This window comes from Parambassis ranga, chromosome 6, assembly GCF_900634625.1.
Source record: "Parambassis ranga chromosome 6, fParRan2.1, whole genome shotgun sequence".
Lineage (NCBI taxonomy): Eukaryota > Metazoa > Chordata > Actinopteri > Ambassidae > Parambassis > Parambassis ranga.
This window is the reverse complement of record NC_041027.1, coordinates 8,035,754-8,050,952: the sequence shown is the minus strand read 5'-3', so window position 1 is coordinate 8,050,952 and position 15,199 is coordinate 8,035,754. Positions and strand designations below refer to the sequence as shown.

Below are 15,199 nucleotides of genomic sequence, written 5' to 3'. Positions count from 1 at the left end.
GCAGCCTGGCCTCTCTCGCGCTATCCATGGTAGCAGGATGAGTCTGGAAGCGAGCTCTCTGGGGTCGGGGAATGAAGAGACCCTAAGGGATTTGACTCTTAAACTCAGATATTAACTCCTCCCTCCTCATCTCCACATGTTTTTGTAGTTATTTATTTACTTCTGTTTGTTGATTGTGTGTGTGTCCTGGTGTGTTGCCGGTGGTGGTGGAGATGGTGGAGTAAGGGGGTGGGGGCTGAGGTGGGGTGTGTAGACATGGGGCAATTCAGGTTTCTGAGGCTGTGACTGTGTGTCTGCGTCTGGACTGTGTTGACTCGCTCCTCTCTGGATGCTTTGGATGAGTTGGTGGACAGCTGAGAGCGGCTAAGAGCTCTGGTGCTTTCAGGCGCTGGCTGTACCTGGGACTTTATATGCTGATATCTGGCAACATTTTTTTTTTTGGATGGAGCAGTTGTGATCCTGCTGATTTGCTCTTAAATACCAAAGGCTGGAGAATTGATCCTGGTCAATGTATATAGCACTGACCTCAACACCCCCAGAAATGAAGTAAGTACAGTTTTGGACAAAAAGATCTTTTATGCTGTGTAGAATTTTAACATCTTTCAGTTTGGATCATTTCTTACCTGGGTAGAATTGTTAAGACCTACATTAATTCTTCACAGCTTTACAGTCCTGTAATACAATTAATCTGACTAAACCCTGTGAGATTAACTGGTTTAAAAGATGATCCTATTAACTGCATGTGTGTGCTTTTTTTGTTCACATCTGATTTATGATTTTATTGCACCAAATCCAAGTACACTTAAATAAACTTAAATTTATGAGCATCTATTTTACATCACAGTGACTTTTTTGGTACTGTGTCTAAAAGTAGCAGACCCATTTAACTCTAAAAAATGGATGCTAAAAAAAAACTTTGAAGCTCAGTATCTAAGAATTATTATTTTTCAGGCCACAGAGAATTAATTTTGAGCTTATGAAATGTTAATCAAATCTAAAATGACATACAACAAGACAAAAATTCCATCTACTGACACCACTGAACATAAAAAAACACATATTTCCCATTGGTGTGAAATATATAATTCTGTGATTACTCTGCTGTACATTTCCATACTCATCTGTCACTGGGTCACACAAACCTGCTCTCTCATCAGTCTCTGTCTTGGTGAGAGAGGCGCTAATGAGAGGATCATGACAGAATATCGCCTGCTTCCTCCCTCAGTGCTAAAAATAAAAAAAAGGGGAGGAAAAATGGGGACATTCAATTAACAGCCCTCATCATTCTTATAGAATGGGATTACTCTGTCATGTTAGCGTTTTAGTTCTAGAGAGTCGTTTGAATTTCTCCAGTTTAACGCAGATGTAATGTGGCTGTTTCCTTGCTGTTTATATGTCCTCCCTGGATTTCACACTTCACATTGAAATTAATAAGAGCAAATAGGACTGGTCCATCTGTGTGCCTGGAAGCTGACCAGGTGGTCTTCCTATAGCCAAGCTTTCAAAGCTGCATTACACAAAGCTGGGGGAGGTGTGTGTGTGAGAGAGCTTGCGTGTTTATGTGGAATCATCAGTGAGTGCTTACACAACAACAATAACACAGCATAAAGAAAAGCTTCTTTGATTGTCAAAAACTCAGCCTATTGATTTGAGTTGCTTGCTGCCTTCCTTCTCTTTGATCAAAGACAAAAAAAAAAAAACAAAGACGTCCAACATGATTAATATCTCTGAAGTGTTTGGACTTCATCGTCTTCTATGGGGGGAGGGTTTCAGGACAAAAAAATTAACTTCACCATTGAAGCTCTCATGTGTGCATTTTAGGCCATGAACCCCAGGGGTGAGGTGAAAGTTCAGAGTCACATTATTTCCTCTTTGCTGTTCTTTGTAATTCATCACAGCAGACACTTTTATGGGTTTATTGGGGATGAATAGCAACACAGACATTGTTATTTCCTCTTAGACAAAAAGAGATGTCAAAACGAGCGAGACAATTTGATATATGGTTCCTGCAGCTTGCCACGGTGCCTCTTTTTTCATTCTCTCAATCATGTGACGGAGTTATTGGACATGTGACAGAAGCAGCTGGCCCTCTTTTTACTAATAAACTCATTCTCACTTCAATGGGACGGCAGGAAAGTACTCTGTGTTTCCATATGATGGGAAATCACTTCTCATTCAATTAATTAAGGCAAACCCTCTTTTTGGACAATTGTTTCTGAGGTTTTGAGTGAAAGTATTCCCTTTTAGTCACAACTGAGAGAGAGGAGGGAAAGTCTGAGCATCCGCATCTCTTTTTCATCTCTGTCTTTAGGGATACATGGACACACCACTGGAGGACAACCATGGTCATTAATTAAAAGTACTCACATAAGTGGGTTCTTTTTCAGTCCTTTAAGGCTTCCATTTTCCCTGTGTGTGATGTATATAACAGCATTTTTACATTTCTGCTGGATCAGTGCAGATGCCTCTAAAGTCTACCAAATATTTCAATGGTTTTTGTTACTTTATCAAATTACAGGGCAGATATGCTCAGTGAGCTCATTATAAGCAGAGATGTGACTGAAGCCCCAAAAGGCTCCAGCAGCTTGTCATCGCCTTCCATCTGTTGAATTCTATAACAGTGTTGGAGTGACAGCTTGGCAACACTTGAACACTTTTCATTAGTTTACTTGTAAACTTCATATGAGCCTCAGATCAGACAGAATTCTGTCATTAAAATGTTATTGTTCTTTGTTTTTGTCACACTGATAAATAATGCTGTTCTGCCAAAAGTGTGTTTTTGAAGTCATTTCTTCTTCCTCTGTCTCACAGTGCCAACAGTATGCCTAAACAAGTAGAGGTGAGGATGCACGAGAGTCACCTGGAGCCCATCGAGGCCAGGCCCCAGTCAAAATGTGCCAAAATCTGCTCCAAAATGTTCAAAAACCTTCTGCTCACACTCACAGTCCTCGGTAAGTTGACCTCAACATTGCTTTTTTTTTTTCACCTCGAGGATCCCGTATAAAGAGGGCGCCGACTACCACTGAGCTCAGTATTCTGTTACCTCACAGCTCGATTATGCAGCCTGCCAGCAATATGACGGGGAGATGCCATCTGTGTGCAGTGTAGCAGACAGTTAACATGACTGGGTGTTCTGACCTTCCCCAGCTCTGTGCCACCTGTTGCTTTGTGCCACTCTGGACACCTAAACGGCCTCTGTTGGAGCATAAAAAGTACTGTGATTATACAGCAGAGGCTTAGTGCACTGCAGGGTGGGAAGTTAATAAGAAAAGGGCATGAAAGCAGCACGGCAGTTTCTGGTTTGGGCTTAAATTAGATTTAGCACTTTCTTTCCCCCCATATTTTGTTATCTGACAGCCATATGTTCACTCCTGTCTTTCTATTTTATAATTGAAGCCTAGAAAGTATAAATGTATACACGTGCTTTACCTTCACTGTGTGGTCCTTATATGGATGTGTCATGTGGACATCTCACGCCACTTGGCAACACTCTCACTAAGAGAGTGAGACAGCATGATCATTGATCATCTGTCATTTGGCAGATAAGAGCCTTAATAGGAACTTGCAAATAAGCCAAGGAGAAGGCACAGGAAATCAAGTGCCATCCAAAACCATTGGGTGTGCAGAAACCACAGGATGCTGCTAGACTGGAGGATAGATTGAAGCACAGAGGACCAAAAGCTGGAGGGCTTTTGATTCTTGTGTGTGTTATTAAACAACATATTGGGCTGTGTTATGTTTGGCAAAGGAAGTGCAGCCCTGGGGGGTAGTTGGAGTTTTGTCTGGCCTAAGACAGACGGAGACACAGGCCAACATCCATGCCTAGTAGGCAGGGTAGAGGGGGGTAGGAGCACACAGAGGTCAACCTTGCTTTCTGGCAGGAGCAGTGTGTGGCAGGAAAAGGACTGCTCATCAGAAGAGACATTATGCCTGCAAGGGTCAGCAAAGAGTTAGTGTAAGGAGGGCTTACACTAACTCACAAGCTTCAGGAGAACAGGCAGGGTGGCGATATAATTTGCGTTAGCTGTTGCTTTTTTACTTTCCTAGCTGGAAAGAGAAAAAAATCCTAAAAAATGTTTTGGGTTTGCACAGATTATTGATGCTTCAGCAGGGAGTCTGACATGCTGCCTCCTCCCCTTTGCTTCAAAGAAATCTGATCTTAATCCACCATAAGCTTTGCTCTCTCTGTCCTTTTTATCTCCACAATCCACTGCCTTACCTAAGCTTGAAGCAAACATAGCTCCAAAAGGCTTATAAAGCCTGCACCCTAGACATCATGGCGCAAAAATCATCGGATAATCATTCGTTGTTTTATAGCCTCTCATAAAAAGGATTTTAAAGTTTATTTTTATATACCACTCACTACGATTTTGTTCCAGATGTCTGCATGTTTTGTGATAAAACACTCATTCTCACTTCACTTTGCACTTTAGGTGTGATCTTGGGGGCTGTAGCAGGGATGTTGCTTCGTGTTGCTTCCCCCATTCACCCAGATGTTGTCATGGTGATTGCTTTTCCTGGAGACATCCTGATGAGGATGCTGAAGATGTTGATCCTGCCGCTCATCATCTCCAGTTTAATCACAGGTGCACAAGTACATTTAAAATATAAACATGAGCTTAATTAAGTATTGAAATTTTATATACATAAATACACATAGCTGATGTAGAGTTGGATTTGTTTTGTTTTTTCAATGAGTGACCAGGGAAACATGATCTTGCTTGTTTTCTGGTGCAGGTCTGGCTGGTCTGGATGCCAAATCTAGCGGTCGCCTGGGCACCAGAGCTATGGTCTACTACATGACCACCACTATTATTGCTGCTGTCCTGGGAGTCATCCTGGTGTTAGTCATCCATCCTGGCAACCCCAAACTGAAGGAGAATCTGGGCGAGGGCCAGATAAATGATGACGTGTCCAGCTTGGATGCCTTCTTTGATCTGATCAGAAATCTGTTCCCAGAGAACCTGGTGCAGGCTTGTTTCCAGCAGGTAACAGATGAAAAGGGATTTGAAGGTCTTCATTTAATGAAAATAACAAAGCTGTGTGTCTGAAAATGGAAAGGCTCCTACAGAATGGATGTCCTAGGTTATTCTAGCAGAGATTTTATTAATAACACTATTATATATAAAATAAGCTCATCATCAATAATCTTTCACTTCAGATCCAGACGGTTACAAAGAAGGTGGAGGTGATTATTGAGGAGGATGTTAATGCCACCACCATGGAGGGTCTAGTGGCCAATGTTACCAAGGAGCCTCAGTTCATCGTCAAGAAGTCACTACAGTTCAAAAGTGGCATGAATGTGTTGGGTGTGTATTTCAGCTTCCGCCGCATTTGCATAGGAGTTTTAATTCTACTCATTCACCCATTTACACACACACACACACACACTACATGCACAAGAGTGTAAAGCCTGGGCACAGCGTTTTGAGCCTTTTGCTAACATCACCTAAGATAATGCTGTTTTTAACACATTCTCTATGCTGATTAGCACTTCAACACACGTCCAGCTGAGGCTAATGGTAAATGATCTGCATTTGCATAGGATTTAAGTAGGATTCAAGTGTGTTTCTTCTCATTCACCCATTCACACACGCACATGTATACTCGCATGGAGCTACCATGCAAGGTCTTTGCCTGTCTTAGAAACTTACTTATTGACTTGGTGTCTTTTGGACCAATCAATATTATTTATTCCCTCTGTATCAATCATATTACTGTGGCCAAAATCAGCTAGAAAACCTTTCATTTCCTGATACTTATTCTCTCACTGTAGTCATCACAGCTTTAGGTATTTAAATTTTGTTACAAAATTTAAATTACATTTATTATTTTCCGTCACAGGTCTGATTGGTTTCTTCATTGCATTTGGCATCTGCATGGGCAAGATGGGAGAGCGGGCCAGACTCATGATTGAATTCTTCAACATCCTCAATGAGATCGTGATGAAACTTGTCATCATGATCATGTGGTTAGTAAAATGTCAATGGCTCATTTTGAAAGTCATGTTAGGTTCGGAGTAAAAACACGTTTGTTATTGTCTCATCAGGTACTCTCCCTTTGGTATTGCCTGTCTGATCTGTGGTAAGATCATCTCCATCAAGGACCTGGAGGTGGTGGCCAGGCAGCTGGGCATGTACATGGTGACTGTGATCATTGGCCTCATCATCCACGGAGCAATCTTCCTGCCCAGCATTTACTTTGTTATCGTCAGGAAAAACCCCTTCACCTTCTTCCTGGGCATCTTCCAGGCATGGATCACTGCTCTGGGGACAGCCTCCAGGTTAGCATTGAGATGGAGTCATAGATGGATTAATGTGTCTTTGCATTTATACAAACATACATAATATTCTCTGCTTTTCCCATCAGTGCTGGTACACTGCCCGTCACCTTCCGTTGTCTGGAAGAGAATCTGGGTATTGACAAGAGAGTCACTCGTTTCGTGCTCCCAGTCGGTGCCACCATCAACATGGATGGAACTGCTCTGTATGAAGCTGTGGCTGCCATCTTTATTGCCCAGATGAATGGTGTCCAGCTTGACCCTGGTCAGATTGTCACCGTCAGGTCAGGAAAACAATCTCAACTAAAACATCATTTCATTGTCCGTGTGGGTAAATGTATGTTTACTAAAAATTGTGACGGGAGTGTAGAGTGAGCAGCTAATCTGTAGAAGGAATTCTGTCTGTGTCTGTTGAACAAACCTTCAAAAGGAAGCATCATGTCCAAGTGCCACATCTCATGTTGACCTAAAGGACTCCAGCCACCTTTTCACGATTTTTCCTAAATGCTCTTTGCATAATGGAGTAAGTTGAGGACAGACCTTTTTATGGCATATAAATCTATGAAACCTGAAGTTAAAAATCCTATCGCTCACATTTAAGCCTCTCTTCATGAACGATGGAGGACCCACTCTGGTGCTCTTCAACCCCAGCTCTCTACACAAGTACCATAGAGAATGAGTATCTTCATCTGTAGCTGTGAGTTGTAGTAACGTCATGCTGATGGTGTCTGAAGAGGTGGAGCGGGCATCATGGAATTTTCTGTATAACCTTCATTTAACTTTAGGCACTCTTGCCTCTTTGATTTTATGAAGCAGGTGTGAAGGTCACTTGGTGATTTAACCCCCTAAAGTTAACCTTCATTAGACCTGACTTCTTTGAAGAATTTAGTAAGGGTTGCTTTCCACTCTTTGTCCAGTCTGACAGCCACGTTGGCCAGTGTTGGTGCAGCCAGTATTCCCAGTGCCGGCCTTGTGACTATGCTGCTGATCCTGACTGCTGTAGGCCTGCCAACCCAAGACATCAGTCTGCTGGTTGCTGTTGACTGGCTGCTGTGAGTTTGAAATTTAATTTTCTTTCATGAGGATGTTTGGTCTTTTGCACATCTGTCCCTTCACCCTGTTGTATCTTTCTTCCCAGGGATCGATTCAGGACCTCGGTGAACGTGGTGGGTGACTCCTACGGTGCAGGCATCGTGTACCACATGTCAAAGGCTGAGCTGGAGGAGCTGGACGCTCACGCGGCTAAATCTGACGACATCGAAATGATGACGAAGACCCAGTCTTATTACGATGACATGAAGAACCACCACGAAAACAATTCCAACCAGTGCGTCTTAACCGCTACCGCTACCACAACTGCTACCGCCACTGCTACTGCCACTGCTAACAATTCTGTCGTAGTAGATGAATGCAAGGTACAATTAACGCTTACGGACATAGAGACTTGTATTTAACCCTCTCTGCCGCTGCATGCTCACCCTGCACCTTTGCTCGACTCTGTTTTTACATCTTTGTACACAGCTCTGTAAATACACCCACTTTTTTATATGTGAGGCATGAAGCAAGAGAACATCAGATGCATGTGTTCATTGCTCTGGAATAGCAGCTTTTGTGTTGCAAAATGTGAAACACAATTCACCATCAGTGCATACAAATGAAGGATAAATCAATTCTCTCACACAGTTAGTTTATCTGATGACTGTAACCTGTTGGGGATTGGCTCTAACTCAAAAGGCAGAGCCAGATTATCCTCATTATGACTCTAAGGAATTATTTAGCAGCCCTCATCTATCAAAAGTTCACACTCCATTCACTTTCACAGACGTGTCTTGACAAAATAATGTAAAGTTCTACAGACACATTTTTGTACTGGTTTTAGTGCTAGTTTAAGTTAAAGGGATTCCTTTTAAAATGTAGCTGAATGTATTTGTTTAACATGTTTCCTAAGGGTCACAATTTAAGATACAGAGAGGAGGTGTTACAGCTAATTAGCAGTTCATATATTACTTACATATTCACCCATCTAGCACGCTGTGACTGACTCATCCCCTTGCAGCATTTTAACACCATCTATTTCTGCTTATTGTGAGAAGTGTGTTGGAGAGCTGTGAAGTATCTCCTATAATGTAAAAAGTAATGCACTTTGAATCTCCTTTTTTGAATGTAATCCACGCTTTTAGAATATTATATGGGAGTTCAGAGCACTTGTTCCCCGACACACACCCGGGTGGAAAAGGTCTGCTCATGAGCCTATTCATTTATTAAAGGATGAAGGGTGTTGCCTAGCAACGCTGGTAACCTGTCACACAAGCAATCTGTCCATAACAAAAAGTTATATTATTCTTCTATTAAAAGGCATCCACCTACAAATGTGACACCAAGGCTTGCTATTTCCAGTATCTACCTTTATTTTTATTTTCTGTTTTCTTTTGTTTTGCCTGTAAACACTAGACATTGACTACCATTTCTAACCCTGTAGAGTGCTTGCTAAGCGGATAAAACATAACAATGCATTTGTTCTGTAGTGTTGGTACCTTGTTTTCATGTATTCTACATGTGTTTCATTCATAATTTGTTGATTTGTATTTGTATTTTACAATCTGTTGACTTTGTTGTTATCATAAATGTGTGGTCTGTTCCCAGGTTGTAACAAAAACTCTCCCGTTAGGACGACCAAAAGTATGATCCCCAGTGGTTGTCCAGGAGGGCCAGTGTTCTACCATAGCTTGTGCATGTTGCAAAACAGCAATAAGAGGCTGTGCTTTAATTGCCAAAGTGCTGCGACAACCAAACGTATTAGGAATGTATCAAAGAGTATTCAGGCTTTACAGAAAGAGAATGTTTACAATTCTGGTTATAACATTTACCTCAACATGTGCAGGGACTGCTGCTTTTTGATGGCATGCCATTAAAATAAACCTTGCCAGTCATGCTTTATAAGTCAAGATTGACAATCACATTACTTGACTGGTTTAATAGCATTATAAGTGGAAGCACCAAACCATTAATGCAATGTTAATTATAGGGGTGATTGATAAGTATCGTGCCTAAAGAAGATGGGGATATCCATATTCTTCACTTCTCGGAGCTCCAGAAAGTGGTCTACAGCATCATCACCACTGCGCTTCTCTTCAATCTAAAAAGAAAAAACAAAAACAAAAATTACACTAAAAAATGTTTGAATAATCATAGATTTAATCTACACATACTTATTAATCACCCCTTATAGAAGCAAAGTTGGGAAAGATATGAACTGTTTTTTTACTCTGTGTTTTTGCTCCAGTGTTTAGATCTCCCTGCTAACTGCTTTCAGGTAACCTCAGCCACCAACGGCTCTGCTGCGGAGTGCACGCTTGTAGAGGAGGAACCATGGAAACATGAATAATGGCAGCACAGAGATCCCCTGCTCCTGGGCTCCACAAGCTTTCCTATCTGGTGATGAAAAAAAAAATAAGAGTGAATGGAAAGTCACATGAACAGAACTACTAATTTTTTTATGTAGTTTAGTTTTCTTTTTTTATTAGTCCCTTTAAAGGTTTTTGTAACCTTGTCTACCTTTGTCTATCTGACTGATATATATCTACTAATTCACTTAACCGTGAAATGATAACAGAGGTATACCTCACCTTTTAGAGCACAGTTATTGTCCTATATAGCAGATACTTGCACAACATTCTTCAAGGCTTGGGGAAGGAAGGAAGAGAGCAAAACAGCTATTCTTAGCAATACATCCCGGTTCTACATTTCTATGAGGAGAGAAGAAGAAGTGGCTTTTCATAAAGTTTCAGAAAGTTAATTCCCTTTTCTAATGTCAGAGGATGCGTGGGAGCATTAATCATGACAACCACTGCTTGCTTTACAGGCCTGTCAATACTATCGCCACTACTTTTTCTTGTCATCTAAGAACATAACATCTTTATTTATATTTGCCCAACTATCCCTTAGGTCGAGTAAAGTGATGAAAGGGTAGGAGTCAGGGAGAAAATTAGTGACCAGGGAAACCACACTCAGCCTCATAGCATAATAAGAAGAATTATAAAGCACAAGTCATACCATGGAACCCAGTTTTATCCCCCTTTTTGTTTTCTTGTTTTGTCTACTGTGATAAAAAGGGACATTTTTTTCTTTGTCACCTGTTGAGTAAAACTAATTTGTGTGTGAAAGAGAGAGAGAGAGAGAGAGTGGACAAGAAAGAGGTTTTAAGACATGACCAAGTCAAATATAGGGACCAAACAGGCAGAAAATCAATCAACTCACAGAGGCCTTTGAACTGTCTCCATGACATCACTTCATTAAGTTGATCATTTATAACTGGCTGATAGCAGTGGATATTATTCCTTTTTATTCTGATGAAGCCTCAAAACCTAATGATGAGAAAATCACTGCCCAAAATATTAAAACTTTTTAAAGAATTTTGCCCAAAAAGAAAAAACAACTAAAACTTTAAATGCCAATGAAATTAAAACAAAATGTAAGAAAACAAATAAATTGAGTAATGATAAATTAAGAGATTATATAAAGCACAAAATAAAGTAAAAGAGCACAAAAGCCAAAATTAAAGTCAAATTTCAGTCGGCGGCATCATTCCATACTGATACTGATCACATTCCAAGTTTAAATAATAAATAATAAAAAAAAGTAAGGGAGAGCAAAAGATACTCAGGCTTGTATTGTTACTGTTTTTCAAAAAAAAATAAATTACAATCCTAAAATGTTTACTTGCTCAGTAGAGCTTTTCACCTCAAGAAAATGGCCTCTTAACAGCACAACTTATGAAAGCTTTGAATATAAAGTAATGGTCACAGTTTACAGCAAAGGTCATCTTTGGAGGACGGTTATATTATGATGTGATAAGGGAAGTTTTCCAGCACTGTTAGAAAGCACACAGACTGCATTCCAGCATTTGGATGAAGCAGCGTACTGAAAGCACAGATTATTGAACACTGACAGATGAACCACCACACACAAGATCAGTGTTCTGCTGTGAGCACAAACACCGATGTAACACTCGCCAGCTTCTCGTTAAGCCAGACCTGAAATGTAAACAAGAATATATTTTTCACAACCAGAGCTCAAGACTGTTCCTACAAACCCTAGATGCTGCAGCTGTGTGTCCATATTTACAAGAAGGAAGCTCAGAGCAGAATAATGGACGTACTATGTCAGAATGTTGCCAACTATCAGGTAATAAAAATCCTCTCATAGAACCAAATGACTTTAAAAAAAAATGGCAGACAACACAAACAAAGCAGGACTCCTGGCTGTTATTTTTTTCCTGCATGAATGAGAGGTGAGCGTTCTGTGAAGTGGGTGTGGCTTTCATTTCCTTGTGTGTCCTTCTCTCTTGTTTCTTTTCATTTGTGCTTGCCTTGAAGGTTGTTCCAACAAACGCCTCTTAATGTAACAAAAGTTAACACGACACTTAGCGCAGCACTCTGTCCTTTAGTTCCTGAAACACACTCTCAGAAGACATCGTAAAGCTGTAAACGGGAGTGTGTGCTGACACACGTGTTCTGCTCGATAAACGCACAGACTGATGCATACACACCTGAAAGACATACACACTTGTGTTCTTCTCTTTTTGTCCACACGCACACACACACACATGAAAAGGTCACAACATTTATAAATGCAATCAGTGAGCTGCAGAGCACAGCACTGTCAGGCATCTTTGACCTTGTGATCTTCAGGAAAAAAAAAAAAAAAAGTCTCCAGTGAGGAGACAGACCTTAGTGTCACTGATGGGGATTGAGTGTTGGACCAGTATTATGTTCAAACTCACGGTTTTAGAAGCATGAATTAAATAAAATGATTATTTTTTTGCACCACTATCTTAAAAAGCATGATATTTTGAAGTGCCTCCTTGCACTTTGTGTATATATTGTAGGTAACAGATGTTTTTGTTTGTTTTGTTTTGTTTCTTTTCGGGGGGCATTGAAATGGTATGTAGAAATATAGTTTCATTGCTGTGACATTTTTAATGTAATCCTTTAGAAAAAAAAATATCATCTATGTCCTGAGTAAAATTAGATTAGACAAAATGTATAGGAAGGAAATCGTGTAATAAATTGCTTGTTTTTTTTATTCTCTAATAGCTGTTAACTAGTTGTTTTACTTACCTGTCACACATCAATATATAAATATCTTTTTTTTGTATCTAATGTAAGCGTTTTGAATGTTTGTTCCATGAAGATATAAGCAGTGTGAATTCATTTCATTGTACATACATAAATATATAATTGTTCTGTTCAGTGGCAATGCAGAATTTTTTTCCAGAAATGACAGTGATCCTGAAACAAACACTGTTTGCATGCAGAAGAGGAAGAAAGAAGACAGAGAGAGACAGGGAAGTTTCTGGTTTGACATGTGAGTTCTACAGTGGGAAATATTTTAGGAAAGAGAGACAAATTGATGATTAAAAGTCAAATTTGCCCTGTATGTAGGTTAGAGTGAGGATTAAACAGCCTCTTTGTTGATTCGAGCGCAAGAACAAACACATTATTATTATTAGAAGGCCTGTTAGAGCAACTCAGGTGATTCATCTGAAACACATTGTCTTATTAAACTGGCTGTAGTCTCAGGCATCTTGTGCATGTAAAGCTGCAGGACATACATCCTTCAGATTCTGTGTTAGCCTTTCTACATCACACATATGACCTCTGTCGTGCTGTCAACATCAAGGAGGTCTGTAGAAACCCTGCTGGGTAAAACTGCCTTTACTCCACTTGCCTTTCTTTTTTATTTTGGTTTCTTTACTTTCTACACAGAAGCTATATGCACGCACAAACATGTGGGGACTTGATGATTACATGGAAACTGATCGACACAACAAAAAGCCAGTCTATCTTCCAGCTTGTCCTTTTCTACTGAAATGTGTCTTTTTGAAGAAAAATCCTGAACAGAGCTGATAACCTGTCTCACTCCTGCCGACAGTGCTTTCCTGATCTTACTTTTCTAGGCTTTCCCTCTTTGTAAAGCTGTCGTAATCTTGATGTAAAGGCAGAGAGTATGTGTGCAGGAAAATACACTTTTGAGATGAAAAAAAGACAAAAAAAATTAAATTCTTTCCTCGGTCTATGGTATACATAAAAATCTGTTTCTACATATCAATAAGTGTTGTACCTTTGGTGTACATATACAAATATAACTAATAAATGTTGATTCATAACTAAATTTCAATGGCTCTTTGGACATTTTTTAAACGTCACTATTGTCACTATTGGTATGCACACACATGGAAGTACATGTATGTGTCTGTGGTTTAGTTCATCTGATTATGGCAATGAAAAAGTCCATTTTAACAAAGTACCTGATTCCTAAAGGAACTTCAAACTAAACATGAATGGAATGAATGGACAGTGATAAGATTCGCATAAAGGAATGATATCAATATCAAAAGATTTAGCCATTACATCATGAGAATCACCACTTATGTGCAGCACATTGTGTTTGTGTGAAACACTGGAGAAAAGGGGCATCATTTCAACAGGTGAAAATCAGATTTTTTTTTTATTTTGCTTTGAGGAGCATACACAAATTGTGTGTCCAATGGAAAAAAAAAGCTTTTATGTCCCTCCTTTGCACTCCTCTCCTTCACCACCAGGGGTGCACAGCTAATCCTGTCTGATATCTTGGAAAAACTCTGCAGACACATGTAATGGGGGAGGCAAGAAGTCCTCAACAACAGAGCTTTCCTCATGGATGTTTAGCTGGTAGCTAATTTTTCTGGTTACACAAGCAGCTGAACTGATGAAGGAAGGTGGGTGGAGCCTGATCAGACCATTGAAGCTGACCAGTTGGAGCAGACTATAGCTTTTCTAGGAGAGTGGACTCTTTAGTTCCATGGTTTTACAGGAACACATACAAAATTTATAGATGGGTGGAGAAAAAAAAGCATGTACGTATGTTCCTCTCACAAAGTCATACAGCAGAGCAGCTTTGTGAATGTGCACTGTGCTCAGTGACAGTTTGGTTTCCATGGCACGCATGCTAACGCTGGTGAGATGCCATGTGTTTCTTTGAAAATGTCCGTCTTTATCTCATTCTTTATTTCCTGTGTTAACATGTTCTTGCATCACGACCCCGCTGCCATGGAAACCTCACTTCCTCCTATATGCAAGAGCCATGTTAACGCTCGCATTTCCTGTCACGCCATTCATTAAGCTCCCTTTTGTTTTCACACACAAACACGGAGCGCCACATTCCAGCACATCTATTTCCATACACGTTTATTTTTCATTCGCTCATTCTTTACACATCTTTTCAGCAACATCTTTTGTTAATTTTTAATAAAACCTGTCTACTCTAATACATGTGCTACCTCTCCTCAGAATAAGAGCAAAAGGGAAAAAAACACTGTTCGCAATCACTATATATAACTCAGCTTTAAGCTGAAAACCAGGCACAAGAATTAGCTGTCACACAGGGAATATTGATATTGATTGTACATGTATGATATAGTTTACCAATGAGAAAGTCAGTAGAAAAACCGCAGCATTTTGTTTACATGTGTGAATGTAGAGAGTGAGCGGCACACCAGGCTTGAGCAAGGACACAAGCTTCATTCATCAGACCCCCCACCCCAACCCCAACTCCCCGATTCCTGTGGGAGTACACAAACAATGTTGTCACAGTCTCTTTCTTATGAAGAAACCTGTGTTTACTGAACATGGGCCCCGCCATTTTCACATGTGCTGTTTACTTCAGTATCTAAAGCCTCTGTCACTCACTTGTCAAAATGGAGCATAAATTTGCATTCAAAAGTGATCCATGTGCTGTAGGTGCTATCCGATTCTTGCATCTAATCAATGTACACACTGTGTATGTATCCATTATCATCATTATATCTCTTCTTATCCATCAGGACATCGTTCCCGGCTTCATAAACTGGACTTTAGAGGTGCATAAACTGCACAATTT

The 15,199-nt window shown here is 40.2% G+C and overlaps 1 protein-coding gene across 2 annotated transcripts; it reads left to right on the top strand.

The window, feature by feature from the left end:
• The first annotated feature begins 315 nt into the window (after positions 1–315).
• On the top strand, positions 316–11,992 carry slc1a2b (solute carrier family 1 member 2b). 2 transcript variants are annotated; one of them, XM_028408350.1, is made up of 11 exons: positions 316–546; positions 2,812–2,951; positions 4,434–4,586; positions 4,738–4,988; positions 5,162–5,309; positions 5,845–5,971; positions 6,050–6,283; positions 6,370–6,564; positions 7,198–7,332; positions 7,419–7,695; positions 9,594–11,992. In XM_028408350.1, the coding sequence occupies exons 1-11, from the start codon at positions 509–511 to the stop codon at positions 9,663–9,665; spliced, it is 1,770 nt and encodes a 589-aa protein (XP_028264151.1). In that variant the 5' UTR covers positions 316–508; the 3' UTR covers positions 9,666–11,992. The 2 variants fall into 2 exon arrangements, with proteins under 2 accessions (XP_028264151.1, XP_028264150.1); XM_028408349.1 differs by having other exon boundaries at positions 509–546; positions 7,419–7,607.
• Positions 11,993–15,199: the final 3,207 nt, after the last annotated feature.

Bases quoted from the DNA above. Each gene is read 5' to 3' on its own strand.
- slc1a2b (XM_028408350.1), top strand. From the start codon at position 509: ATGTATATAGCACTGACCTCAACACCCCCAGAAATGAA. The intron at 5,972-6,049 runs GTTAGTAAAATG...TTGTCTCATCAG, and splicing joins CTTGTCATCATGATCATGTG to GTACTCTCCCTTTGGTATTG. The intron at 6,284-6,369 runs GTTAGCATTGAG...TTTTCCCATCAG, and splicing joins GCTCTGGGGACAGCCTCCAG to TGCTGGTACACTGCCCGTCA.